The sequence below is a fragment of the Podospora anserina genome, chromosome 6 (genome assembly GCF_000226545.1).
Source record: "Podospora anserina S mat+ genomic DNA chromosome 6, supercontig 2".
Taxonomy (NCBI): Eukaryota; Fungi; Ascomycota; class Sordariomycetes; order Sordariales; family Podosporaceae; genus Podospora; species Podospora anserina.
In genome coordinates this window covers 382,511-408,467 of record NW_001914857.1, presented here as the reverse complement: position 1 = coordinate 408,467, position 25,957 = coordinate 382,511, and the positions used below count along the sequence as shown (strand labels likewise).

Below are 25,957 nucleotides of genomic sequence, written 5' to 3'. Positions count from 1 at the left end.
AGTTGGTGCATAGCGTTCGGCATACGATTGGCGATCAGCTTGCGCAAGCGTTGGGGTTCAGGCTGGAACTACGGACGGCCTTCTTGAGGGCGATAGAGCTGTCTGTGCTGAGGAGTAACCCTGATTCGTTGAGCCTGCCATGGACGCAGATGGAGGCTGTGTGGGAAATGATTTACAAGTCCAGGCATCTGGGGACACCGGTACCGGAGGCGTTCAGCACAAAGATTCAGAGGAGATTGGCGAGTACGATGCCGCCGAGGCCGATAGTAAAGCTGAGCACGGAGGAGACGTACAAGCACTTCAAGAAGTTGTTTGCGGACGGGATTGATGTGTTGAATGTGCTGAATTATCACGATTCGCAGAGTTTATTGGTGAGTTTACCCCTTTTGACCCCTTCAACCTACTTGGATATTGACGCCAGCAGAACTTTGTCATGACGTTCCAATCCCAAAAACCCCAACCCCTCGTCTACATCCGCACTTTGCTCCAGTCCTTTTTGTTCAAAGACATGATCATCCTCGGCAAGCTCTCCATCCGCCACGTCATCGATGATGACTTGAGTCTGGTCGTCCTCCCGGCAAGCAAACTCCTCGACCCAGCCAACGACCTCGTCGAAGCCCCCCACCACTGGCGATACGCCCTCGCCCACCAAATGGAAACCTTCCGCCAGCGCGCCGCCCAATCCTACCTCGACATCTTCCGCGCCTTTTGCCAGAACCGCTGCCGAATCAGACGAACGCTCTGCCACTCGATCCAAGACTGGGAAACGGTCCAGCTGGACGCTGAGCAGATTGATCAGCTGCTGCAGCACCAAATCGAGGAGACGCCGCTGGTGTACCCGCCTACGGGAGATGGGGGCGGGGGAGTAGGACCGACGTATTCCCTCCCCTTGTCGAGCTGGGCGTATCTGTACAAGTTGCGACTGATGGAGTGGATTGTGCAGCTGGGGTTCGAGCTGGAGATTTATGCGCCCGACGAGCTGGGGGGGATGTACTGGTACCTATCCGAGCTGGCTAGATCCCGAGCGAGGTTGGTGGATCGGATCAGCTTTTTTACCAAGCACAGGGAGGCTGGGCAGCAGGCTGCTAGCCCGTCGGCGGGGCAGGAGGCGGCGTTTAACAAGTCGAGGCAGTATTTGTATCAGACTAGTTTGGATGCGGCTATCACCTGGGAGATGGCGGATGCGTTGTCGAACTTGTATGCTGCGTTGGGGAGGTTGGGGTTGGTGGTGGCGCCGCCGAGGCCGTACAGTACTGATGAGATGAGGTATGATGTGCGGATGAAGCCTTTTGCGGCGATTGGGATGCCGGAGCTGCCCAGTTGGGAGGTATACAGGGCTGCGACGGATAGGCGGCAGGTGGAGACGGGGAGGTTGCTGGATGATGCGAGTCTGAGCTTGGAGCAGGCGAGTAGGGGGTTGGAGGTTATGGAGAGGCTGAGCGAGAAGGATAGTTTTAGCGTGGGGTGTTTTGAGAGGTGGGTTGGGGGGGTTAAGGGGCAGACTGTGGCGGTTGATAGGGCTGCGGTGGTGGTGGAGGTTTTGAAGAGGAGACTGGAGGAGAGGGGGGAGGATAAAAAGGGGGGCAAGGAGTTGGGACTCAAGGTTGAGATTGGCAAGGCGGTGGAGGGGGGGCATGAGTGGTGGGTTGTTCCTACGATAGAGGAGATTGATGAGGCTTGATGCAATCAAGACAGACTTGGGCGGGAACGAAATGATCAAAAGGTTTCGAACGGCGTCTCTTTTCTTGCACTAATGGTAGCGTTACACGTAGTCTTCAAATATATGTACAAATCCCTCGCATCTCAACAAGGTGCTGTCAACAGCCCCTCTTGCAGGTGCCATCCGCAGATGGTGATGTCTGTTCCAAAATGGTTTTGCAACCAAGTATTCTGTCCATGTTTGTCAATCCGTTATCGATTTCATATGCCAAAGACTCTCTGTCCAGTCTCGAATTTAGGCAAGAGCCTTTCTCGCCATGGAGCCTCTGAGGCGAACAGAGTACTCGTAGAGCACATCCTTGAGCGCGAACAAGCAGGCAGCAGTGATGACGCTCTGGCTCACCTTGGGACCGATGCCTAATTTTCACGGTTAGCCGCCGTTATAACGTGTTCCATATAATCCTCATGGCATATAACTCACCCTTGTAAAGCCCAGCATACCCCTCCTCCCTCACCACCCTCTTCAACGCCTCAGTAACACCCTCCTTCTTGCCCCCCTCGACGTGCATCTGGCTCTTGACGGTGATGTAAGGGTACGTAACCGTAGTAGCAAACAACTTGCCCAACGCGCCCAGCACAAACGCAACCCCGGGAGTAATCCTCCTCTTCTTCTCCACCGCATTCTTCATCTGCTCAAACAGTGTGTACTGCAAAATGGGGTTGATAACCAACACCAAAGCGGGCACCACCCCGCTAAACAACGCCTGCGGCCCCTCCTTCTTCAACAACGCCAACAACGTCCCGATGGTGCTCGGCTTCTTGTTCCGCGCCTTTTGCGCCTCGAGGTCATCTTTCTTTTCCCCATCTTCGGTGGCGGCAGCCTTGCGGGTGGTCATGCGCGTGTTGACGACCCAGATGGGGTTCGTCAGAATAACGGTGGCGGAGCCGGCGATGGCGCCGGCGATCATGGACTCGACGGTGGTGAGCTTCTTGGAGGCGCGACCCGACTTTTCGGCGGCGGCTTCGAAGAAGGCGCGGGTCCATTCGTACCAGTAGTAGTAGACAAAGTTTGTGACGGAGATGCCGAAGAGGGCGGAGGAGAGGCCCGAGTAGAGGCCCGAGACGCCTTCGCGGGCGACGATTTTTTGGACGGCGGCGAGGAAGGCGGTTTCGGAGCCGGGGCGCTTGGATTCGACTTGGGCGCGGGTGGAGAGAGTTATTAGGGGGTAACTATTTTTTTTTGGGGGGGGGGGGGGAAGAGGTTAGTGATGGGATGGGGAGAGGTGGGACGGAGAACATACGTCAGGGCCATGGAGAGGATGCCACCTCCGGCGCCGGCGAGGGCGTGGGCGACATTGTCGTTTTGGGGGAGGACGGGCTTGGATTGGGCGGACATGGTGGTGGTGGTGAGGGTGGTGAGGGTGCGTGAGGGTATCAAAAGGGAAAAGAGACAGAGGTCGCGATGCTATGCGCGATGGTGTAGCTTGGGTATGCAAAAGAGAACAAAGAGAAGCAATCACAGGCGGCGCGAAGGGTGGCAGATGGATGGGCAGGTTTGGTTTATAAGACAAACAGTCAGTTTTACTAGTGAAGGCATTCATTCCTGTTCCCTCGTGGTCAGGTATGAATAGTGTAGTGGCTGCCGAGGTCCGATCAAATGCGGGACGCTAACAAGTGTCGAGCTAGGGTAATGCGCGGCGGCTTAACCCGGACGATGGCGACGTCACTGCCGCTCCCATGCCGGCCCGGGGGAGAGGGAATCATGTGAAAGCTTGAGGGCCCGGGTTCTTTTTTCCTTTTTATACCCGATTCGGCATTTGGAAAAGAGAGGCGCCTGACTGGTTGTTTGATGACATTCTCATGCAGAATTCTGTCTTCAATGATCATGGACAAACATTGCATTCTTACCTATCTATCTTCACTCTCCAGGCTCACTGGCGCTTCATTCAACCCCTCTCGACCAGACGCAAACTACCGAGTCATCATTTGCGCGATCTCAATCCACAGACCCAAAATTAATATCCCTCTCAAAGGCGCAAGCTTCCAGTCTCACTCTGCTCCTAAACATGGTGTTGTTGATATGCATGCTTCATCTCACACAACTGCCGGGAGAAACGGCCCCCCCAATGGCAGCTGCATGTGACGACTGTGTGTGTGTGTGTTCAACAGAGAAAACCACAGTGCCCCTCACAGTGTTTCTTGCTCAATTCCCCAGCCTTGGCAATTCTATTTTCAGACCCGTTGCGCTCGACGCCAATCCCAATGGGGGGTTGTGGTGGGACGGGTGGGCTGAAGGTGCTTGCCCCTGTCCGTTTGAACCACGACGCCATCAATCTCCATCAAGAACACCTCTCACTCTCACTTTCCTCGACAGAACCCTCGTGAGTGAGCAAGAGCTGTGACTTGTGGAGAGTAAGCTCATTAATTCCCATTTTTGATTTTTTTTTGTGCCATTTATTCTCTTGATCTGCCTCCATCTCAGATATCCATCTTGTCGTTTCGTTTCATCCCAAGGCGCAGATGAGGCTGTTGTTTTGATTTGATTAGCCCCTCCAACTCTGCAGCAGTCCGGAGGCTCAGTACAACAGCTGCTGCATTGGAGTACGTCGCATCCAGAATGCGCCGCGAAGAAGGCCTGTCAAGTTGATATTGTGGACGCATCCCTACAATCTCAGCCATGAACTGAGAGGTTTGGACACATACATCATGGATCATACAATGGCAACGACCGAAGACTCGACCGAGTCCCCCGCAGACATCCTGCCCCTTTCAGAAGAGGCATCACCATCGGCAACTTCAACTCTGTCTCCCTCAGCAACACGCCCTCCATTGCCAGATAGACAGGTCAACGCAGCTAATATCGAGGATGCTTATGTCGATTTTATTCTTCACTGCAACCCCTGTGTGCCGCCTGGGACAGACACGACCGCTCTCCGGGAAGCGTTTCGCGCCCTCCCCAAAAGCGGCGGCAAGAGCTTCAGCGCATCTCTTTTGTTTGATCTCATCAAACAGTTCGACACCAAACAGCTCAAGACATGGGCCGAGTTGGCTATCAAGCTGGGGGTTGACCCGCCGGGTGAGGGCGAGAGCGGCCAGAAGATTCAGCAGTACGCCGCCAGACTAAAACGATGGATGAAGTCGATGCATGTGGATGCCTTCTTTGAGTATCTCATGGAGAGAGGGTCGCCCTACTGGACCGAGATACCGGACGAGAATGTCCCGATTGCAGAGCTGGACAGGGAAGGGGTCTTGGCCGAGGACGACATGGCGTTACGGGCCTTGTTGCCACACATCAAGCCCAAGAGGGGCCGGAGGAGACCTGGGGAGAATGACCTGGGAAAGTCACCCTCACAGCGACCATCACCTCGGGTGGATGAAGGCGAGAATGGCGGTGCCTGGACGGCGGAGCCTCTTACCGGCGCGCGAAGAGAAAGCGTCTTTGTGTTTCCCCCTCCGCCAGACCCAACGAGGCTCAACCCATCCGGCGCCACGTTTGTCCACGATCTTGTCCAAACACCGTTGACAGCGACACCATTGACGGCGTACCCTCACTCTGCCATCACACCCTCGTCCAGAGCTTCGTTTTGGGCAGACGAGCCACAATCTGCCATCACACCTTCTTCGAGAAGAAATGCTCACAGACGCCATGGAGCCAAAGTTGTCTCATCAGCGTGGAGGAGGGGCGGGGCTAACGGCACCGGGAAAGTCAGGGGTCGTCCTCCAAACAGTCGTCCTGTGAATATGGAGGGGCCGTTTTCTGCCTTTCCAGCTACCCCGGGCGGCTTCAAGTCAGCCTCTCCCAATCCGGAAGAAGGCGGCAGCGCATCAAATGGAAATGGCGGTGTGCTGCTCCCGCGAACGTCAATCAAAAACTGGGGTGTGCCGACTGCGTCTCCTCTCACAACAACATCGCCAGTGGTGGTGATGCCGAGTCCGATTCAGGCATCACCAGTCCACCCGTCACCGGTAGAGTCGGTGCACTCGAGGCCGGCAAAAAGAAGCAGGCTGTCACTGCAGGTTCCAGAGAGGGTAGGTGGTGAGGTGCGGCTTGCCACACCACCACCACCACCAGTAGTCATGGTTAATGGGCAGACTACTACCGAGCCTTCATCACAAGCACAACAGCAGCAAATACAACAACAACAACAACAACAACAACAACAACAACAACAACAACAACAACAACCGCAGTTGCTACCACAAGCCGTTTATGTGGCGAGTTACCCGACAACTGCCAACAACCAACCGCCGATAGCAGCACCCAATCCCACCCAGTATGACCCCGCGGACAGAACAAACATGACTGAAGTCGAAGGCCTCTTCATGACGGACCTGATGAACGCGGAATGGTTCGACGCCAACGGCAACAAAATCCCCGCCTGCTCCGGGGATGAGGCCTGGGCTTTTACCCAGGCTGTCCTCGACCGGCTTCGGACCACGGCATCGAGTCATTTGGACTTTTTGATCAATCTCAGTGCGTTGGCTGGGGGGGGGTATTTGATGCCGAGGAAGAGCTTAAAGGTGGTAAAGTTGGCGGAACTGGAGGATCGGACGAGGTACAAGACTCATTGGCAGCTTAGGTATGGGAGCGTGGTGGGGGATTTCAGTATGGAGGAGGAGGTCATGCATGCGGCTTGGAAAAGGAAGAAGAAGGATGGGACAGGAGGGGGAAGGGGGGCGGTGGATTGGGAGCAAAAGTACAGGGATTTGATGGTGGCGTTTAGGAGGAAGGAGGAGGAGAGTGTGGGGTTCAGGAAGAGGATGTTGGATTTGGCTAGGGAGATGGAATGAATGATACCCATTGTATTTGTTAGGTTTGAACTGAATGGAAAGTTGATGTTGTTATCAAGAAAGTAGTAAACCCTAACCCTGGGCTTCTTTAGGGGGCAATGGCAAGTTTGTGGGTTTTGTACACTGTGTGGGGTTTGCGTGGAAACCCCTGTTGGTTAATTAAATCAACGTCGCGCCCGCGTTTTCTTGGATTTTCTTATCGATACCTTGCCCAAGAACCTCCTGAATTGGTGACGACGACGACGACGACTACTACTACTGCAAACGAACTGTTGGCCAAGTTGGGCGGATACGGATTATCTCAGCGCAATGCACTGAATCTTTTCTGTCACCTTTGCCACCTACCTCTTTTGTGCCTTTCAATGTGTATCCTTCTTCTAGTTGGTTGACCAACCTTCCCTTTCGCTCGTTTGTGCCTCTGCCTGCCACCAACTGTACCCAGCCTACGACGGGCTTGGCTCGACAACAACACTTTTGCTTCCAAAGTCTCGAATGAATTAAACACTTTCGGAACCATGCCTCGACAACCTGTCTTGTTTGGGCGGCCGGTGCCCAGGTTGGGATCGAGACATGTATCGCTGATATTTGTCTGCCTGGGGCTGTTTGCGCTGCTCAGCCTGCTCTTCAGCGTCCCCAGCGACCAGGTGGCGGCAACCGTACCGACGGACTCGAAACCGAAGGCGGGGGGGCACAAATTCGGGATACCCAAATCGTTGAAAAGTCCGTGGTTGAAGAAGCTGAACCCGTTTAAGCCGCCGTCGCACAAGCCGGAGAGGCAAAAGAATGACACCGATGGGGAGTCGTCGTGGTATTCGGATTGGAGGTGGCTTACCATGCCGTTCAGCAGCTCGATTACCCTTGACGAGGACAGGGCTGTGCTGCCGGTGCTGGGGAAGAGAACCCCGATTTATTGCTACTATGACACGAGCGTGGAGAAGGGGAAAGGGGATAGGGAGGTGGAGAGCGAGTTGCTTCTTGCGTGGAGGAGGGCTTGGTGGGCGAAGGGGTTTCAGCCTACTATTTTGAGCCCGGCGGAGGCGATGAATAACCCTCTGTATGAGGAGTTGCAGAAGGTGGAGGGGATGACGGAGGGGTTGAGGACGGATTTGATGAGGTGGTTGGCGTGGGATAATATGAGGGGGGGCCTGCTGGCGAGTTATCTGTTGTTTCCCATGGGGGGGCATGATGATGCTCTGCTTGGGTATTTGAGGAGGGGGGAGTTTCCGACGCTGACGAGGTGGGAGGGGTTGGATGATGGGTTGTTTGTTGGGCCGAAGGGGGAGGTGGAGAAGGCGATTAGGCTTGCGATGGGGAGTCCGCATGTTGGGGTGGTGAAGGGGCTGTTGGGGACGGTTCAGGAGAAGAGTGATGATCCGTTTAGTGTTGATACTAACCCGAAGGCGTTGGCGTTTTATTCGGCGAGGAATATCGAGACAAAGTACTCCAAGATTGGGGAGGAGATTACTGCTGCGAGGGTCGCCGGGATGAAGAAGCTCAACCGGCTTATCAACGCCCACCTTCACCTCGCGTGGCAGAATACGTATTTCAAAGGCATCTCGGTCGTCAAACCGCTACCTCACCACACGACCCATCTGATCAACCCGGCGTACAAACTCGCCCGGCGGCTCTCCCATTGTCCCGAGTCGCCGTTGCCGAGCACATGCCCCCCGAACATGAAGAAATGCACACCGTGCGACGACACCAAGCCCCTCGGCGTCACCACCCCGGCTCATTACGTCAATGACAGTGGCATCTTCACCATTGGCACCGTCCCCCACCCGCTGACGATGCTCACTCTCTCCTCGCTCAACTCGGACCTGACAATCCCTTTTATCAGGCGGCACACGGATCGCGACCCCTGGATTTACGACCTCACGAATGGCATCTCTCCCAAGGGCATCCCGGCCTCTGCGCGCGTGCTCAAATTCAAGGAGATTGTCGCCTCGGAACCGACGTCTGCTTCTTCGCTTTGGTTACAGGCGGAAAACACGGCCGCGTTGAGTGATAGTGACCTGGACTGGATTTTTGGGTTTGAGATTGCCAGTGAGGCTTCGTATCCTAATGAGGAAGGGGGGGATAACAATGGGCTGCCGCCGATGCATGACGCGAAATTCGGGGCGGTGCCGGAGGAGAGGGAGTTGGAGATGGAACGGACGCTGCTGGAGAAGGTGAAGAAGGTGGTGCTGGAGAAGAAGGAGAGGTTGAGCGGGGAGGGGAAGGTGATCAAGGAGGCGGTGGAGGCGTGGAATCTGGCGGACGGGGAGGCGTGGAGGTTTGTGAGGGCTTGGGTTGGACGGGGGCAGGTGGAGAGGAGGAGGTGGGAGGGGGAGGAGAGGAGGTTTGTTGGGGGGATGGGGAGTGAGAAGAGGAGGGATGGGTGATTGAGAATAAAGGGGGAGATGACGTTGAAAAGGGCGTTTTTTTTTTGGTGTTGGGGATGGATGTACATTGAAGATGACGGTTGGGGTAGATAGGCATAGGTTTATAAGATGGATTACAGATTGCCTTTACCGATGTCTAGTGTGTTCAGGTGGATTGCTTGACCGGGTCGCTCCTTTTGTTCACATCGATATTTCCCATCTTCCTGTCTTGTATGATGGGTCTTTTGACGTTGTTGCTCACAGACCTATCTGTTGAATGAGTGGTGTAAACATGGGAGTCGGTCGGTTTTGGGAGTCAGCACGGAAAAATGCGAGATGTGTAATGTTGAACAGCATATCAACTGATGCATTGGTACTATTTTAAAGGCCTTGTTGGTTTGATTTTGTATGTCTTTGGCAAGAATACGAAGAATGTCTAACCTCGGTGGCTACGGATATGTGAACAGTTCAGATGGGACTAGTGGGTCGAGGCGATCTCGGCGTGTTGGTCTGACTTTCCTTCTCGACATCTACAAAACAAGAACCCTTGATCATGTCGATCTCCCGCATACTCTGGAAGTGATGATCTATAGTAGCATTGGGTTGAGTTGGGCTGAGACTGGTCCGGAGTATTGCTCCATAAGGTAGAGAACAACCAGGAGCTGAGACTGGTCCGGAGTATTGCTCCATAAGGTGGAAAACAACCAGGAGCTGAGGATGACGGCAACAGGCTGACATGAATGGACATTGTCCATATCCCATACCTTAACGCTGCGAAGCACTCACACATGGCTCAGCAACGACGTCCCGTTGGTTTTCCTCAATGTCCCTGAATATACGAGACATCATCAAGGAAAACCTCAACCGGCGGTCAAACCCCCCCCCCCCCCCCCTTGACAACCAAAAAACATCCCCGTTCACCCACCCAGTCGATCCATCTCAAACATGCAGCATCTAGCCATGCAAGCGCAAGCATGTCTCATCTTGCACAACATGGCACCCGATAAAAAGCCACGATACGATTGACAGACTGGTGGGCGTGTGGTGGTGGTGGTGGTGGTGTGGTGCGCACATGGGCCATCCGGCACATCTCGTTGGACAATTCCAATTCTGAGACCCAAGCCTCAGGGACGAAAGGGTCCGTCCGGTTATTGCTCCAATGAGACGAGATAAGACATTCTGAAAATGTCTTGCCTGTCGTGTTACTTGGGCTTTTTCGGTAGAAAGGACTTCCTGGAATTCCTGTTTTGTCTGCGGTGGAACGCGGTGTATCCTCGGGGGGTGTTTTTCTTTCAAAGAAGAAACGAAGCCTGTCCTGGAGGCAGGGCAAAGCCAAGATCATCAAGAGTTCCGGATGGCCGATGGGGGGTTGCTCTGCATGTAGGAGTAAGAGGGGGGGAGTGTATGACTAGTAAGAGCCTCAGTGACTACCTGCCGTTGGTGATAATCCCCCTCCCTCATTGACCAGATATTCGACGGGGTTTGGTTCACTTGAAATCCTTGGATGATTTCCCGAGGCCTTACCATGGAAACATGGCACAACATGCCGGCGTAAACATGAAGTGAAATATATATCTTGGCAAGATCTCGATGGCAGGATCAATCGGGTCCAAACAGGTTGATCGGAGGCTTTCGACGGAGGTTCGGACTGGGGCTTGGGCTGACGGCAAAAGCGGACACTGTGCCGCCGCGCATCAACGGTAGATTGTAGATGCAACAGAGAATACTGGGATCCGTGGGCTTGTCTTGCGGCCGGTGGAGAGCACGTTTCCCACGTTGCTGCTTGATTGGCCGTTCCCGACGTTTGGGCTGCGAGGCTTTTGTAGGGACGAGATGGTCGGGCAAAGTTGCAAGGCGCACGTCCATCCACAGAGCCAGAGCACGACGGGACGTGATAGGCACTGGGTATATCTAACGGATGATGGTCGTTCTGTCAGGCGATTAGCGATATGAGACCTATGTTATTATCTCCGTGTATCGGCTCGGCTGAGTGTAAGGTGCTGTGGGTTGCTGTGGGAGGGTAGCACAGGATGATAAGTGATATGCGAGGTCGGTGATTGTGAGGCCGCCCGGGCCGTGAGGTTCAGCATTATCTGAGGGGATCTGCGAGTTGCTGAAATCTTGGTCCCAGATTCGATTGCGTAACAGCTGCCAATGAATTGCAATGTTTTGAACAGTGTTGCAAAGTCGTGACTAGGAAGCGGTGTAGTAGAGGGCAGAGTGTGTGTAAGTGATTGGATGGTGAAGAGGGGTTGCAAGGAAACAGCTGTCGGTATCTCTACACGTGTGTTTATTGTAGAAGAATGAGCCCCAGCCAGATGCACCGCTGCGATGGGTTCGGGACTGCCTTGTGAGCAACTGCTAGGTAGGCTAGATGCGGGCCAAGCAGGCACCGCGTGGGTTGCGGACCCGAAGAGCTGCATGAGGCCATTCTCGAAGGAGCAAGAAGCTTTGGACGTTTGGGGGGGGGGGGGTGTGTGCTACAACGACGTCAGAGAAAGAGACCATTCTCAGGAAGTACCTACACCGACTCCGTAAAGTAGCCCTGGAGGTGTTATAAATGATGGAGGAATGGTGGATAGGCATCCCAGGCGAATACAAATATCCTATAACAAAGAGCGTCCTGAAAACGTGCTGTGGTGGTGCTGGCTGCTGGCTGCTGGCTGGGTGCTGCCGAGTTCGGGCCTTCAGGGCGATGCCTGCTATGGAGAAGGGCCCAGGGCGCTAGCGGTGGAATTGGATCCGCCACAGACAAATAGCCACTTTTCCCGCCTTTGCGTCAGAGGCCTGCACAGGATACATCATTTGAAAGTTCTCTCTTTTTTTATTCTGTCCAAAATACATGCCGCCAGGTACCTTCTGCACTCCCCGACAGCCGTTTGCGACTTTGCCTGTTTCTCAGCACACAGTGCCAGCGTTTTACTGTCCGCACTCCACTACCAATCGACCAGGCAGGGGATCAGCTCAGCCCAGCCCAGCCCAGCGGAGTAGCGTAAGGTCTCCCGAAAACCACCAAACCTTTCCCGTCCCTGACCACACAGAGAAATCAACCACGACCTGGACGGACAGACCATTCTCCCCTCCCACCTTTTTTCCCCCTTCCCCCACCACCACCGCCAGATGTTCACCTCATGTCCAACTCGCCCTGTCCACCCGAAAATGCCGCACCCGCTGCTCTGGTGAGCCCCGAAAGGGCTACCGGTACCTGTTCTTCTTCTTCATCACCACCAGCTCTTCCTCCCCCTCCTCCCCCACCGCCTGCCATCCCTCCTGCTCCCCCTCTCCCTCCCGCCTTGTCGTCTGCGCCTCACCCCGGCCCCGACTCTATTAATACCGACGCACCCCCTCCTCCACCTGCACCCGGTCCGGCCCCCGGTCCTCCTCCCGCAACACAAGAAGAAGCAACATCCTCGACGGTACCACCACCACCAGCGACACCAGCACCGCAGCACGGCACCACCCATGCAGATCAGATTAAATATGCCCGGGGTCCTGCCGTTCTACAGAGACCACAGGGCCCCTCCCTGCTGACCCAAGCCCTCGCGACAGCCCGTGGCATCCCTCGACATTCCTCATCTTCCCATATAGATTCCTCCACCGCCGCCAGCCAGTCCGCTGTCGACTCCTCACACCATCCTCCCTCGAACCGTGACGTCAAACCTCGAGATCCCCGTCATGGCCCGCCGCATCACGGAGAAGGTGATGTTCTAGCGCAGCGAGTCTCTCCCCGAAAGCCGACCATGCCTTCATTGACCTCTGTGGCAACCACGGTGGCGCCACCTGCTTTTGGCAGGCTGGACATTGATCTCGGCGAGGTCAACTCAATGCTCAACGGCCACCGCGAGTTTCTGGCCAAGACCAAAGATCGAGAGGGGGACTTCAAGAATCGCCTTGGCAATCGGGCCAACACCTTTGCTGCCGATACACCCAGCGGCCATGCCCTCTTCACCGACTCACCTACCGCCATGTACGATGGACATGCCGACGAGAACACTGCAATCGAAGAGCGGCCCGTCCTCAGGACTTGGAAGACGGAGCACAGGGTGTCTTTGGGGCCCGAGAAGGCCTGGTCTATCGGGACGGGAGAGATTGACAGTGACGGGGACAGCGGTCAGGTTGAAAAGTCTATTACCCAGGCCTTGGCCGGACACGAGCCGAATGCGCGCAGTCGGAAAGCCAGTCACAGCCTGCGATTCTTCAAAGAAGGTCTCCCGGAAGAGAAAGTGAAACGGAAAGAGACCCGGCCTTCCACCCATCGAGAGAAGACAGGGGATATCGCCCACGAAGGTGAAGGACTACTCAAAGAAGGCGATGTCAACAAAACCAAGACTCGTGATCTTGATGACAAGACTCACACGGCCAAAGGGCCACCGCGGGCCAAGACGACCCCGGCCGGACTGCGCACGCCTGACGCAGTTGAGACAATCGAAGAAGCCCCGGAAGATTATTTTGTTTCCAAGCACATGGAAACCTCACTTCACGCCAGCCCTGTGAAGCCAGCAAAGTCGCCTTGCAAGCTTGCTGCCCATGACCAACAACATGTGGAGCCGACTGAGCCATGCTCTGGCGGGTTGGAACTGCGACGGGAGTCGGATGCCAGCACCGGAGGCGGGGATAGTGCGGTTGATGAGGGCGACGAGTCGGGAGAGGAAAAGATCTCGTCGGCAGTGTTCGTCCCGCATCAAGCGCCCCCCGAACAGCCAACAGAGCACGCCCCAGTGCCTGGTGCGCCCCCTAGGAGTGTGCCGGCACGAACCCAGTCTCGACATGACGATTTTCATCCGTGGCTTGTCAAAGCTGACGAGCCAGAGTTTGACGAACACGGGGAGCCAATAGACAGAAAACTCAAGTCTGAACCTACCCAAAGCTCTAGTGTAGCACCTGAACTAGACATCACTCAACCTGCCGGCCCGGCGGCTGCTGTTGAAAGCAGAGATGTATCTGCCAAGCCGTCCCGTCCAGTCTCCCAGTATCATGAAGAAGCCGTCCATGACCATCAGCTGGAGCCCACGCAGCCATTAGAGGCCATTGAGCTGATTCCATACAAGCATCAAGTTGGCGGCCATACCACTCTGTGGAGGTTCTCCAAGCGAGCTGTCTGTAAGCAGCTGAACAACAGAGAAAATGAGTTTTACGAAAAGATTGAGCACTACCATCGCGATCTTCTTGCCTTCCTCCCGAGGTATGTCTATTCTGTCCAAGGCATCCAGGATTCTTGCTAACAAATGGGCTTAGATATATTGGGGTGTTGAATGTCACATTTCAGAAACAGTCTCGTCGCAAGTCAACCATGAAAAGAGATGATCATGCAGTGGACCGTCATCACCCAGATGGCGACTCGAAGGCGAACGGGACAAGCCGGACTTCTCACGAAGCTGACCCCCCCACTGATCGCCCCAGAATGATCAGCCAATCACTGCAGAACAACCAAGGCCAGATTCCTACAGTTACGTTTGTTGACAATCAGCATATTCTGCCTCGAAGTCTCCTCCAGCCCTCGTTGCCGAGTCCGCCAAGCCTGGGCGGAAGATTTAGGAGTTCCTCGGCATCAACACTTCCGCACAGCGAGACAGCGCCGCAAGATGTACCCGTGACACCCACCAAGACTGCGCTGACGCGCCCCAGTCTTTCCGACCGGCATGCCAACAGCTGGGGCGCCACCACGGTGAACAAGAGACTCCGGAATGAGGTCTTCAATGATGCCTTCCTCAAGCAGCCGATTGCGATTCATCGGCACCGCAAGGGACACCAGCGTCCAATGCCGAGGCGTACCCTTCAGCAGTCACTTCGCCCGACCGGATCAGATCCGAGTCTGGCAGAATCTCACGAGAAGAGGGCCCAGGCAGCCAGAGAGGCTGCTGAGCGTACACTGAGTGCAAGCTCCTTGGCGCAGACACAGAGTGATCTCGGTCACATTGACACATTCTGCGACGCAGAGGGCGAGGAGGACGAGGGTGCACCCAAGGATGTCACGGGAACTAGTGCTCCAGAGCCTGAAATCTTCGGAGGATCGTCGCCCGCAGCTCTTAAGAAGAAGCGCCGGTACTCTGGGACGGGCCTGCGTCGAAAGCCGGACGATGTCCGCGACGACCGTGGCAACCTGAAGTATTTCGAAGAGGCGGACGAGGTTGTCTACAAGGGTACCCGTGACGAGATTGTGCCCAACCCCAAGACTCCCGTGAAAGCGAATGCTCTCACCCCCCCAGCAGAACAACCAGTTGAGGCGACCATCAATGGGGGTGGCGAAGTTCAGCATCCCAATGCCTTTGTCTCGGCCATCACCTCGGCTGCCACTTCAGCGCTCCCCAGTCCAACTTCCGAGTTCAAGAAGATTCCCCGGCCTATCAACCCCAAGGAGGCTCAAACGCAGAGCGACTCCCGCGTCGAGTACTTTTTGCTCCTGGAGGACTTGACGGCAGGCATGAAGAGGCCTTGCATCATGGATCTGAAGATGGGCACCCGGCAGTATGGCGTGGATGCGAACCCCAAGAAGCAGCAATCGCAGAAAGGCAAGTGTGCCAAGACCACATCTCGCGAACTGGGCGTCAGGGTCTGCGGGCTTCAGGTGTGGGACGTTCAGACGCAGAGCTATGTTTTTAGGGACAAGTACTACGGCCGGACTCTGAAGAAGGGAGGAGAGTTCCAGGGTGCACTGACACGGTTTTTGTATGACGGTGTTGACCCGGCCAGTATTCTTCGACATATTCCCACTGTTCTCCGGAAGCTGGATGAGCTGGAGGTGATCGTGGGCAGGTTGAAGGGGTACCGGTTCTACGCGGCGAGTCTGCTCATGTTTTACGACGGTGACACTTCGGCGGACGCCAGCAACGGCTACGAAACCGCAGCCATCGACGACTCAACAACTGATTTCGCGACGGACACGGAGGAGGCCCCGAGGAGACAGAAGAAGAGCAAGCGGGATATCGACTTCAAGATTGCCGACTTTGCCAACTGCATCACGCCGTATGATCCGATGGAGGACAAGGCCTGCCCACCGAGGCACCCCGGAGAGCCAGACAGAGGGTTCATGCGGGGTTTGCACAGCTTGAGGATGTACTTCCTCAAGATTCAGCGAGACACGAGGGCCCAGATGGGGTTGGTGTCGTCAGGAAATGGGGAAGCGATGGGATATCCGGAGGATTACGATGATGAGGGGTCCGTTAGTGAGTGAGAACGAAGTGACGTGGGGGAAGAATAACAAAGCCCGTACATGGCGGAGTATACCACAACCTGTTTTGAGTTGTACGTTTTAAGAGTGGCAAGGGAAGGCCTTTTCATTATGGCAAGGCAAATCAAGGCAGGGAAGAGGGGAGGGAGTATACGGCGTTGTATGTTACCATACCCTGCATTGTTTGGCGTTTTTATTTTTATTTTTGTCTCTCTGTAACTGAAATTCTCAACTTGGATTTGTTTTTTTTGTTTTTTTTTGTTCACAGCGCAAGAATATATTGATGGCGCTGGGTCTCTTTGAGGTGGCGGTCTCGAGAAATGTGTTTGATTGTGATGATATTTCTGTTTATTTACTGATCCGGCTGGGTTTGGTGTCTCTGTCTTTTGTTCTGTCTGGTTTGATGAATTATGCAACGGCCGGTTTTTGCTTTCGCAGGTAGAGAGGATGTAGTAGTGTAGACCAAAAAAAAAGATACAACATCTGTAGTAAATCATTCGCTGATGTCCTTTCTTTAACACTCCCTTCTCTCTCTCACACACACTCACTGTCTCTCTCTCTCTCTCTCTCCATCCCTCACAACTTGGCCTTCTCCTTGATAGACCCCAACTTCCCCTCGGCCTCCTCCTTCCGCTTATCCTCCCCCTCAATCATCAACCTGTCCTTCTCCTCCTCTTTGTCGTACCCCGCCTGCGTCAAAAACCCAACCGACTCCCTGTACATCTCGGCCTTTAGCAACCCATAAATCCCCGTCTTGGCCTTGTTGGTCAGCTTCCTCTCCTTTATCAACTCCAGCGCCTGATCCAACCCGCCCGTTCTGTCCACCAACCCTGCCTTGACCCCCTCTTCCCCGGAGAAACGTTTCGCCTCAAGAACCAAATCCCTATAGGTCGCAGGAGGGAGCTTAAGTCTGAAGATAGAGGACATGGCAGCCTTGAGCGGAACCCCAAACTCCAACTCATTCACACACGCGAACCCTTTGGCGGGATTCATGACCCGATAGTCGTTGTGCATAGCCAGCATTAGCCCTCCAGCGAAGGCGTGGCCCGGGAGGAGGGCGATGGTGGGCATGGGGTAGGTGAGGTACCGGTTGAAAAGTCTGTACAGTACCCCGGGCAGGAACCCTTCTGTTCCAAGCGCGTGCTCGAGGTCGAGGCCGTTGGAGAAGAACTTGGGGAGGCCGGAAGTTGTGATGACGACGCCGGGGGTGTAACCACCGAATTCGATCAGGTCCAACGCGTCGAGGATGGCGGTGCAGGAGGCGGTGGTGAGGCGGTTGTCTGGGGGGGAGGTGATGGTTAAGAGGTACACTGCCGGGGCGGGGAGGGTGACGGTGACGGTCCCGCCGGGGTGTTGGTTTAGAGGGGGGATGGGGATTGCGAAGAGGGTTTTGCCTGGGGTGGCCATTTTATCGGTTGGTTATGGTGGTGGTTGATGAGAATGAGGGTGAGAATGAGAATAGAAAGTCAAAAAGTGAAACTGAGAGACTGAGAAAACAAAAGTGTTAGTGATAAAACGCATCAGGATACCATGTTCCGCCGGTGTCCTCTTGATCAACCAAGTTGCTTACCTCGGCTTGATTTGCACACACCAGACACAACACCTACAATCGCACAAATATCACAAGTTTGAAAAGCTTCCACAATACAACATTAAAAAAAAAGGAAAGAACGAAACTCGAGTCGGTCCCCGCGAATCCCGGTCTTCCGTTTCTCATTCCCATCCCTCACTCCAAAAAACAAGCCGGATCCGATCACGCGGGACCCGGCGCTGGCTGGCTTGGTGGCGGCAACGCGGCCGAGAGGCATGTGATCCGCACCCTGACTAAGACAACCATCAAGGTCCGCAACTACATCAATGGCAATCATTTATCCGCTATCAGAAAATGCATCATCAATACAAATCCTATCAATTAGCGATACCCTCTCTCATCCTGGCCATAACAATATTATCATTGAATAAAAAACGCGCCCCCATACCCCCCCCCCCCCAATGATCCGTCCACCCAAAACACCACCAATGTTGTATAACTGGATTTGAAACCCACATGGATTAGGAGCACCGACAAAAAACAAAAGAAAGTCTAGTAGGTATCCCATCAAAACCGCTCCCAACTGCTACTACTTCGTCCCCATCCACCTCCTCCAGTGTATCCCTGCCGCCCATCATAACTCCCCCGCCCCTACACGGCTGAGTATCCCCCCCTGCTGCCACTGCTTTGTATCGTGTTAAGAGCTCTCCGCATCCAGTCCTTGAGTAGGTACGGGACATCCCTGAGCGTGTCACCATGGGGAAGCAAATCCCACCCCCGAGCGCCATACCGGTTGTAGTTGAGCCACGAGCCAAAGATGAGGTACTGTTGCGATGCCGAGAAAAACCCTGTTCAATCCCATGTTAGCAAACCCATTCATCACGACCCCCCCAATGGAGCAAAAGATACTCACAAAACCACAAACCAAGTAAAAAACCCCCAATGCGCACTCTCCCCCCCACCTTCCTCCGGCTCCTTCCCCTTCTCCGGCTCATCCCCCACAGCCTTGTTCACAAACAAACTTGGTATACCACGTCAAAGCCAACGTATCAACCTCCCCATCACTCTTATAACCCCTCCCAAACCAGCGCCGCCCCCTCCTTCCTGAAGCTGATGCTCCGGCGTGCTGAACCCATCATCCCCCTCATCTTCCGCCCTCCTCCTCTTGTTCACCCTTCTCATACTCAACCAGACTTTCTTACTATCCCACTCCTTCCTCATCCCCTTTGAGAACCCGAACACTTTAAACTCCACCACCCGTCTGCTGCATGTCTCCCAAGAATACTTCCCCCCCTTGAGGGTAACCCTCAGCCCCTCCCCTTTTTCTTATCCTCATCACCCTTCCCCTTTGCCTCCTCAGCAGGTAACCTCTTAGCCTCCCACTCAAACCCACCATCCTTCTTCTCCACCACAATAGGCACAAAGTGATCCACCGTCGCCTTGTCCGTTTTCGGGTCCCACTTGTGCTTGATCGCGCATACTAATTCTCAGTCAGCCCCTTGTCCGTTTTACCAGACGTCGTGTAAAACTCACCCCTCGTCCCCTCAGGACACCTCTCCCTCTCCCCCCCAGTCTTTGATTTCAACCCCCCACACAAATCAATCGTGTACGTCGTGTTGTGGTAACTCGGCGCAAGAAACTCGCTCGTGACGACCGTGTGCGGCCCCGAAAGCTCCTTGAAGTTGTAGGTGTACCCGTCGACGGGGAGCTTCTCGCAGTTGAACTTTGCGGCGGCGGGGGCGGGGGATGCTGTTATCATCACTGCCATCGAGGACGACAGCAGCGGGAGCCATGATGTTGATCTCATCTTTGTGTGTGTGTGTGTTGATGCGATCGTTGTGTTCCGGCTCGGTTGGTTGGTTGGTCGCAACGGCAGCAAGAAAGATACGAAAATAGCAAAAAGCCTTAGTGCTGATAAATAACTTGAAGAAGAAAAAAAGGTCCGGTGAGTGAGAGAAGTGGGCGTGAAACAGGGAAATGATGTTCGCAACAGCAAGAAGCTTTCTTGTCGAAGCTAAAATAAAAAAGCGAACAACAGTAGATCCACGCCTCTCTTTCTGCAGCTGCTGCTCACAACGACGGGAAGAGAGAGAGGCACCAGAACTATTCCGTCATAGCACACACCCCGAAACGCGACGCCTTTTGGTCCGTGCGTCCTAAACCCAAACCAACCGCACATTAATCGGCCACCCACTCGTGACCTGTCACGTGTAACCTTTAAGCTCACCCCAATCTAAGTCACGACACTGGAAACTCACAAATCACATCTACCACAGGCATTAGATTCATCTTGTAAATATATACTATGGCCCAAATTGACACACAACCCCTTCCTTCCCTACCTTATCCCTTTCCCCACCCCCTTTCCCATTTCCAATCCAACAGTACAAAATACACAAGTAGTAGTAGTAGTAGTAGTAGTAGTAGTAGTAGTAGTAGTAGTAGTAGTAGTAGTAGTAGTAGTAGTAGTAGTAGTAGTAGTAGTAGTAGTAGTAGTAGGAGTAGTAGGAGTAGTAGGAGTAGTAGTAGCAGCAATGAACATTTCTGACAACCCCATTCCCATCCCCCTCATCACCATCCGCTGGCCAACCAAACCAACTAACCCCCTTCCTTCTTCGCTTTTTTCATTCATCGCTCTTTAGTTACTAAAAAAAAAGGGGGGGGAAGGGGTAAAAAACAAACCAAAAATGTCCCAATTCATAAACCCAGGGTATATAGTCTTAGCCGTTTCCCCAAAATATGGGAAGCCTGGCTGTGAAAAAAAATCAAGAAGCAACGGAATGATAAAAGAAACGATAAAAAAGCCAGAGAGCCAAATTCCTAGCTTTCTGGAACCAACCAACCACACCGTGTAAACACCGCTTGCCTTGTCCCCGCAAAACTCCAAATGAAAAACAACCACCCCCCCCCCTCTTTTTGAGTATGATTTGATATAAGTATGTTCCCCATACCTGAGACCCCCTTAACAGCAACATGCCCCCATATTCACAGCCCGTTACATCCCCTGCTGCATCATCCCCTGCATTGCCGCCGCCTGAGCCCGCTGTGCCTGCATCTGCATGTTCCTCTGCGCATACGTTCTCGTCACAAGACCAACCGCCTGCTGTTGACACTGCGCCTTGAATTGTGCCAACTCTTCCTGTGGGATTGCTTGCGCATTTCCACCATAACGTTGAGCGAGCTCGGGCAGTCTCTTGGTAAATAGAGCGTTCGAGTGGTTGGTAATCTGGCTCTGAACCTGGGGTTGCTGAAGCAGAGCGTGCATTTGCATCTGCTGGGGCGTTGGCTGCTGCTGCTGCTGCTGCTGCTGCTGCTGTTGCTGTTGCTGGGCCCTCTGCTGGGCCTGCAATTGTTGTTGCTGCTGGATCTGTTGCTGTAACTGAATTTGTTGCATTTGAGCCACCTGCTGTGGCGTCATGCCGTTCATCGCCATCATGTTAGGGTTCTGTTGTTGGGCTGCCGCCATTGACTGAGCCATGAGCATCTGGCGCTGTTGGGGTGTCATCTGCATTCCTGCTTGTTGCTGCATGTTGTTCAACTGCTGCGCATAGTTGGCTGCGAGAGCCTGGTTGCCCTGTGTCATCATTTGACCACGCTGCTGCTGTTGCTGAAGCATAAGCTGCCGCTGTAGCATCGCCTGTTGTTGCTGGAACTGCATTTGATTCAAAGGCACGGCACCCCCGCTTTGCATCCCCATTTGCTGCCGCTGTTGCATCATTCGCTGCTGAGCCGCAATCTGCTGAGCTGTGGACTGGATGTTGACATTTGGCATACCCGCCATGCCTTGGGCGTTCATCAACATCGCCTGTCCCATGGCCTGAGGAGTCAAGACACCGGGTGGTGGGCTTGCTTGGGACATCCTTGGCGTCGGCACCGCCATGGGTCGCGTCATTGGTGTTGCTTGGGCCATATTGGGAGTTGCAGAATGCATCCTAGGGGTACCGGCAGCATGGCTCTGCTGGCTTCCACGTGCCGACATGCTGGGAGCCATGGGAGCAGCCATTGGGTGGTTTTGCACCACAGATGAAGGTCGGGGTGGGCTTGCAGCTTGGCCCATGCTGGAGTTGGAATGCTGCATGGGAACACCTTGAACCATGGGCGACGATGCCGCTTGGGGAGTATTCTGGCGGATGATAGGGGACGAGGCTTGTGGCTGTGAGACTTGGGTAAAGCGCGCCTGGGCCTGGGGTGCCATGCTGACGGGCATGCCGTTGCCCATGCCGCCGGCCATCGGACTGTGCTGAGCATTGGGAGTGCCCATATTTTGCATTCCCTGGTTCTGCTGCGCCTGTTGTTGAGCCGCCTGCTGCGCCTGGGCTTGTTGAGCTTGCTGCTGAGCCAGAGCCTGGGCTTGCTGAGCCCTGGCTTGTTGTTGAGCCTGTTGTTGAGCCTGTTGTTGAGCCTGTTGTTGAGCCTGCTGCTGAGCCTGAGCCAGCTGCTGAGCTGCTTGAGCCGCTTGTTGAGCCTGGGCTTGGGCTTGGGCTTGTTGCATTCGCCTCTGTGCCTCTTGTTTTTGCAGCATTGCCGCCTGCTCTTTTCTTCTCCTCTCCTCGGCTTGTTGCGCCTGTTGGGCTTGCTGCGCTTGTTGAGCGTGCAAAACAGCAGCTTGTTGCTCCTGCTGCTGCTTGGCCAGCTGGAGCTTGCGTTCGTTTTCGGCCTGCTTGAGCTTTTCTGCCTCCTTCTTGGCCGCATGTTCCTTCTGGATGTTCTCAATGACCTTGAAGCGTTCAAATCTAGGCTCCCACGTGGAAGCTGCCGCTTGGCCATCCCCATCTGCACCGCTGCCCCCCGTTTGAGCACCGCCCAGTTTGGAAGACGCACGCTCATCGAGAATGAGCATGTAGCGCTCTTGCTGAGCCGCTGCTGCTTCGTCGGCCGCCATCTCCGCCACGGTTCTTTTGCGAGTCTTGGGCTCTGGTGGTTTGTGCGAGTGGTCGGGGTGCGCGAGCTGCTCGAGCTTGGCTATTGTTTCCTCGGCATTCTTTGTAGGCTCGAGGTCCAAGGGCGCCGTTGTTGCCAAGAGAATCTGCGATTCGGCAACGTAGATGTTGCTCGAGTCCAGTTCCATTTTCTCTCGTTTCTGTTTCTTGGCCGGAGGAGGCATGCTACCAGCCATAGGGGTAGGAGGCACAGCTCCGTGAGGTGTCGGAGGAACAGCTCCATCAGCGCGTGACTCTGAAGCTCCTCGGGGGGTGCTGGCCTTAATCATAAGATCTGTATGCAAACTATGCTGTGTTGGGTGCAGCACAACCGTGATGATCTTGGGCTTTGCTGGTCCTTTGCTCTTCTGATCTATAGGCGCGCTCGGGGCCGGCATGTTTTCCTTATCTTTTTCCTCGGCCGTTTTTCGTTTGCTGTCCGAGTCGCTGGCCGGCACAGCCGCCCCGCTCGCCTTGAGGTTCTCTTCTGGGTAAGGGACATACGAGGATGGCGTGAGACACTGGTTGTAGTTGTGAATCGAGAAGGGCGTCGGCATCGACTTGGAGTTCGAGGGAGCAGAGGTCGGCCGAGCAACGTCTTTGACCTGCTGGGTGGCTGTCTTGTGATCATGTACCTGCACAATTAAGCATCCTTCATAGAAAGGAACCCCCGCCTCGGTCAGGTAGCCCAGCAGCTCGTTGGGGACAGTGCGTTCCCGAACGTGGTCGAGGAAGATCTTCATGGGCGATTTGTATGGAAACATGCCCTCTTGTTGATCAAATCGCCAATGCGTTTGAAATAGATGCACAATGAGGGAGGGCGGGTTCCCGGCATATTTTTTCAAAATGTACTCGTCAGTTACCACTGCAGTTCAAGTTAGCATATACGGCAACATCAACGAGCGCATGCAGCGCGCCATGCATACCGTATGGTGGTGGTTCCGTCAGGGTAGGAGATATCGCAGAGTCCGGGACGAGGCTGGCCGATCTAAGGCCTGCACTCCTCTGGCCCCTACCCAGTATTTGTGCTGAGGCTTCTCGCCGTGCCCGGTTTGGGGGTCGGGCTGATGATGGGGTGGTGCCGTTAGTGGTTGGGGGAATCGAGGGTTGGCGGACGGCCGAGGGGGCTCGCTTGGCTGATATGGATGGTGACGGCGAGGAGCGTGATGTGATCACGGCGCCGTTTGTTTGTATGCCCGGAGGTATGGGGCGTTTCGCCTTGGTCGCGACCGACACTGCCGAAGCAGCGGCGACAGTGGGCGCCATTTGGATGGGTGAGCTGCTGCCCGCAGGCAGCGGCGTGAGGGAGGGAGACCCGTCGCTTAGAGGTTGCTCCCCTGCTCGAATCGCATCGGGAGGGCTGGCGAGAGAGAAAAAAATATGTTAGAGCGCCGAGGACGGTCGAGTGTCGATGGGAGCAATTGAGGCTGATGCTTGAATCGATGGGGCGGGCGCGATAGCGATGGCCGATGGGGTTGGAAGTGGGCGGTGGTGGTGGATGATGATGATGCGCCGCGGTCCAGGGTCAGGTCGCGGCCAGCGGAGCGTGATTCGGCTCTGGAATGAGTTCCAGGTCAGGTCCAGTGTTTTCCACTGTTGGGGCGGGCGTCAATGGCGGTCGTTCGACGCGGTTTGCAGCAGAGTTTTCGACGTCGACAATGCGTCGTGATACCGGTTCTTCCAGCGACTCGGCGGCCGACTGCATGTACTGATATTCTTGCGATGCCGAAACTTGATGCTCGTCGTTCTGGCGGATGCGCCTGGGGTCGATCAGTGGACGATGGCCTGTCTCTTTGTGGGGTGTTTTCTTTGGCGAATCAATCCCTGTTTGGACGGGTGGTGGCTTCAACGCTGCTTGGCACTGAGCCGCATCACGTGACCCCAGTATAATGCAGTATCCTTCCATCTTTTGTTTTATAGATACTACCACTACTACTACTACTACTACTACTACTAGATAGGCTGTGACACCAGCATCTTATGTAAATCGTGCTTACAGAGGTATATATGACACGCTTGCTCACGCAACATGTCTACAAGAAATCAAAAAATCCAATCCATCATCATCAACTCAGAGCAGTCATGTCCATCACTCGGGCCTGTTTTTACTCCTTACCCAGCACTCTGCGAGCCCAGTCGTCTTGCACCTTTTGGGCATCGACCACGATGACACCGCGTCCTCTGCCCACCCGGTCTTCCCGGTGCCACCAGATCTCTTCCGCTTTTCCGGGCTTCTCCGCCTCTGACTCGCTATCAGCGAGACCTCCGTGGCCGCTTTCCGCTCCCACCACCAGAATAATGTCGTGACGGAGCCAGGTCTGAAGGTTGGTGACAATGCTGCCGTTCTCGCCGCCGAGAGACTCCTGGAGGTAGATGATCTCGGGCTGAATGTGGCGCAAAATGTGCGAGTGGCCATTAAGGGTGGTAAAGGTCAGAATCATGCTGTCTTTTTCAACAAGCGCCTGAGCCTGGGCGTAAATAGCGTTGTAGGCCGGATCAGATGTGGATGGGCCGATTCTATACGCAAGTTAGTTACAGAACCCGTGGAATTCTCCACCGGATAGTTGAAACGTACGCAGGGCTCTTGGCCTCATCGCCGGGAGTCTGGGCTTGAGCGGGGTCAATGTTGGAGAAAGACGAGCTCAAAGAAGGCGGGGGACGGTTGCTAGGCGATTCGCGTGTGGTCTCCTTGAGATTGGGGGCATAGATGAGAACATAGAGCTTGTGCTTGGAGGTGTCAATTGACCGAGGAATGTGAGACAGAATAGACTATTGCGGATTAGCATGGATATTCTCTCGGGAGCTTAAGGGTACACCGAAAGGGGGGCACGCACAGCATGTTCGTGATACCCATCCGCATCCACATCGTCGATATGATTATCAGCCGAGATAACAATGGCAACCTTCTTACGGCGCTTGTTGGTATCCTTGGCCTGTGAGGTTGATGGGACAACCCTTTCCTTCTTGGCCTCGATCTCCTCGGACCAGGTCTCGTGGTCTGCATATGCGGTCTTGTCCTCTTCCCTGATGGCAGCCAAAGCACTTCCAACAGCTGCGCCAGCCGCACTCAGCCCTCCAGTAACAGTCCTCCTCGCGGTATCGAAGAATTGTGAAGGGCTCGGCGTCCGGCGCAACGCAGCCCAGCCCAGGGTGGACGATTCCACCTGCGAGGCTGCAGCAGCGACACCAGGACCGCCCGAGCGAGTCTGGGTCCCGCCAGCAGCACCATCCCGGGACGCGCCGTAGGCGGGGTTGTCACCATATTCGCCTTCATCGTAGTCGAGATCCTGGTAGGCGGAACCGGTCTCTGCTTCCTCCTGATCTTCCTCCTTCCGCTGGCTCCAAACCCAGGCGACAACGCCCACTGTCGCAACCGTGACGGTCACGGCGAGCGGGACCCAATGGTTCCAGACGCCGCGGCGGCGGGACGACTCATAGGGCGGCGACATTGGTGATGTTGCGATCGATCATCTCGTTTCGGGCGGGTTGCGGCTTGCTCTCGTCGGTTTACTCGGGGAGGTCGTCAAGA

The 25,957-nt window shown here is 54.8% G+C and overlaps 9 protein-coding genes across 9 annotated transcripts, besides 3 other annotated features; 4 read left to right on the top strand and 5 right to left on the bottom strand.

The window, feature by feature from the left end:
- Positions 1-2: 2 nt before the first annotated feature.
- Positions 3-1,681, top strand: PODANS_6_4700 (uncharacterized protein; the record flags this gene model as incomplete). The annotated part of the gene is made up of 2 exons (XM_001909933.1): positions 3-371; positions 422-1,681. Coding segments are annotated over 2 exons (1,629 nt in total), but the record flags the coding sequence as incomplete, so codon positions are not given.
- Positions 1,682-1,954: 273 nt separating this feature from the next.
- Positions 1,955-3,055, bottom strand: PODANS_6_4690 (uncharacterized protein; the record flags this gene model as incomplete). The annotated part of the gene is made up of 3 exons (XM_001909932.1): positions 1,955-2,076; positions 2,141-2,889; positions 2,961-3,055. 3 exons carry the CDS (start codon positions 3,053-3,055, stop codon positions 1,955-1,957), a joined length of 966 nt encoding a protein of 321 aa, XP_001909967.1.
- Positions 3,056-4,365: 1,310 nt separating this feature from the next.
- PODANS_6_4680 (uncharacterized protein) lies at positions 4,366-6,450 on the top strand (the record flags this gene model as incomplete). Its single annotated transcript, XM_001909931.1, has 1 exon — positions 4,366-6,450. The coding sequence occupies one exon, from the start codon at positions 4,366-4,368 to the stop codon at positions 6,448-6,450; it is 2,085 nt and encodes a 694-aa protein (XP_001909966.1).
- Positions 6,451-6,965: 515 nt separating this feature from the next.
- On the top strand, positions 6,966-8,831 carry PODANS_6_4670 (uncharacterized protein; the record flags this gene model as incomplete). The annotated part of the gene is made up of 1 exon (XM_001909930.1): positions 6,966-8,831. The coding sequence occupies one exon, from the start codon at positions 6,966-6,968 to the stop codon at positions 8,829-8,831; it is 1,866 nt and encodes a 621-aa protein (XP_001909965.1).
- Positions 8,832-11,941: 3,110 nt separating this feature from the next.
- PODANS_6_4660 (uncharacterized protein) lies at positions 11,942-15,981 on the top strand (the record flags this gene model as incomplete). The annotated part of the gene is made up of 2 exons (XM_001909929.1): positions 11,942-13,992; positions 14,046-15,981. The coding sequence occupies 2 exons, from the start codon at positions 11,942-11,944 to the stop codon at positions 15,979-15,981; spliced, it is 3,987 nt and encodes a 1,328-aa protein (XP_001909964.1).
- A 573-nt stretch (positions 15,982-16,554) lies between these two features.
- Positions 16,555-17,385, bottom strand: PODANS_6_4650 (uncharacterized protein; the record flags this gene model as incomplete). The annotated part of the gene is made up of 1 exon (XM_001909928.1): positions 16,555-17,385. The coding sequence occupies one exon, from the start codon at positions 17,383-17,385 to the stop codon at positions 16,555-16,557; it is 831 nt and encodes a 276-aa protein (XP_001909963.1).
- Positions 17,386-18,160: 775 nt separating this feature from the next.
- Positions 18,161-18,504, bottom strand: PODANS_6_4640 (uncharacterized protein; the record flags this gene model as incomplete). Its single annotated transcript, XM_001909927.1, has 2 exons — positions 18,161-18,357; positions 18,423-18,504. The coding sequence occupies 2 exons, from the start codon at positions 18,502-18,504 to the stop codon at positions 18,161-18,163; spliced, it is 279 nt and encodes a 92-aa protein (XP_001909962.1).
- Positions 18,505-19,813: 1,309 nt separating this feature from the next.
- Positions 19,814-19,833: a sequence feature (primer 109ka).
- A 73-nt stretch (positions 19,834-19,906) lies between these two features.
- Positions 19,907-20,044: an STS (microsatellite 109k).
- Positions 20,045-20,101: 57 nt separating this feature from the next.
- Positions 20,102-20,121: a sequence feature (primer 109ks).
- Positions 20,122-20,504: 383 nt separating this feature from the next.
- PODANS_6_4630 (uncharacterized protein) lies at positions 20,505-23,694 on the bottom strand (the record flags this gene model as incomplete). The annotated part of the gene is made up of 2 exons (XM_001909926.1): positions 20,505-23,293; positions 23,355-23,694. 2 exons carry the CDS (start codon positions 23,692-23,694, stop codon positions 20,505-20,507), a joined length of 3,129 nt encoding a protein of 1,042 aa, XP_001909961.1.
- Positions 23,695-24,533: 839 nt separating this feature from the next.
- Positions 24,534-25,877, bottom strand: PODANS_6_4620 (uncharacterized protein; the record flags this gene model as incomplete). Its single annotated transcript, XM_001909925.1, has 3 exons — positions 24,534-24,945; positions 25,004-25,197; positions 25,263-25,877. 3 exons carry the CDS (start codon positions 25,875-25,877, stop codon positions 24,534-24,536), a joined length of 1,221 nt encoding a protein of 406 aa, XP_001909960.1.
- Between the last annotated feature and the right edge of the window lie 80 nt (positions 25,878-25,957).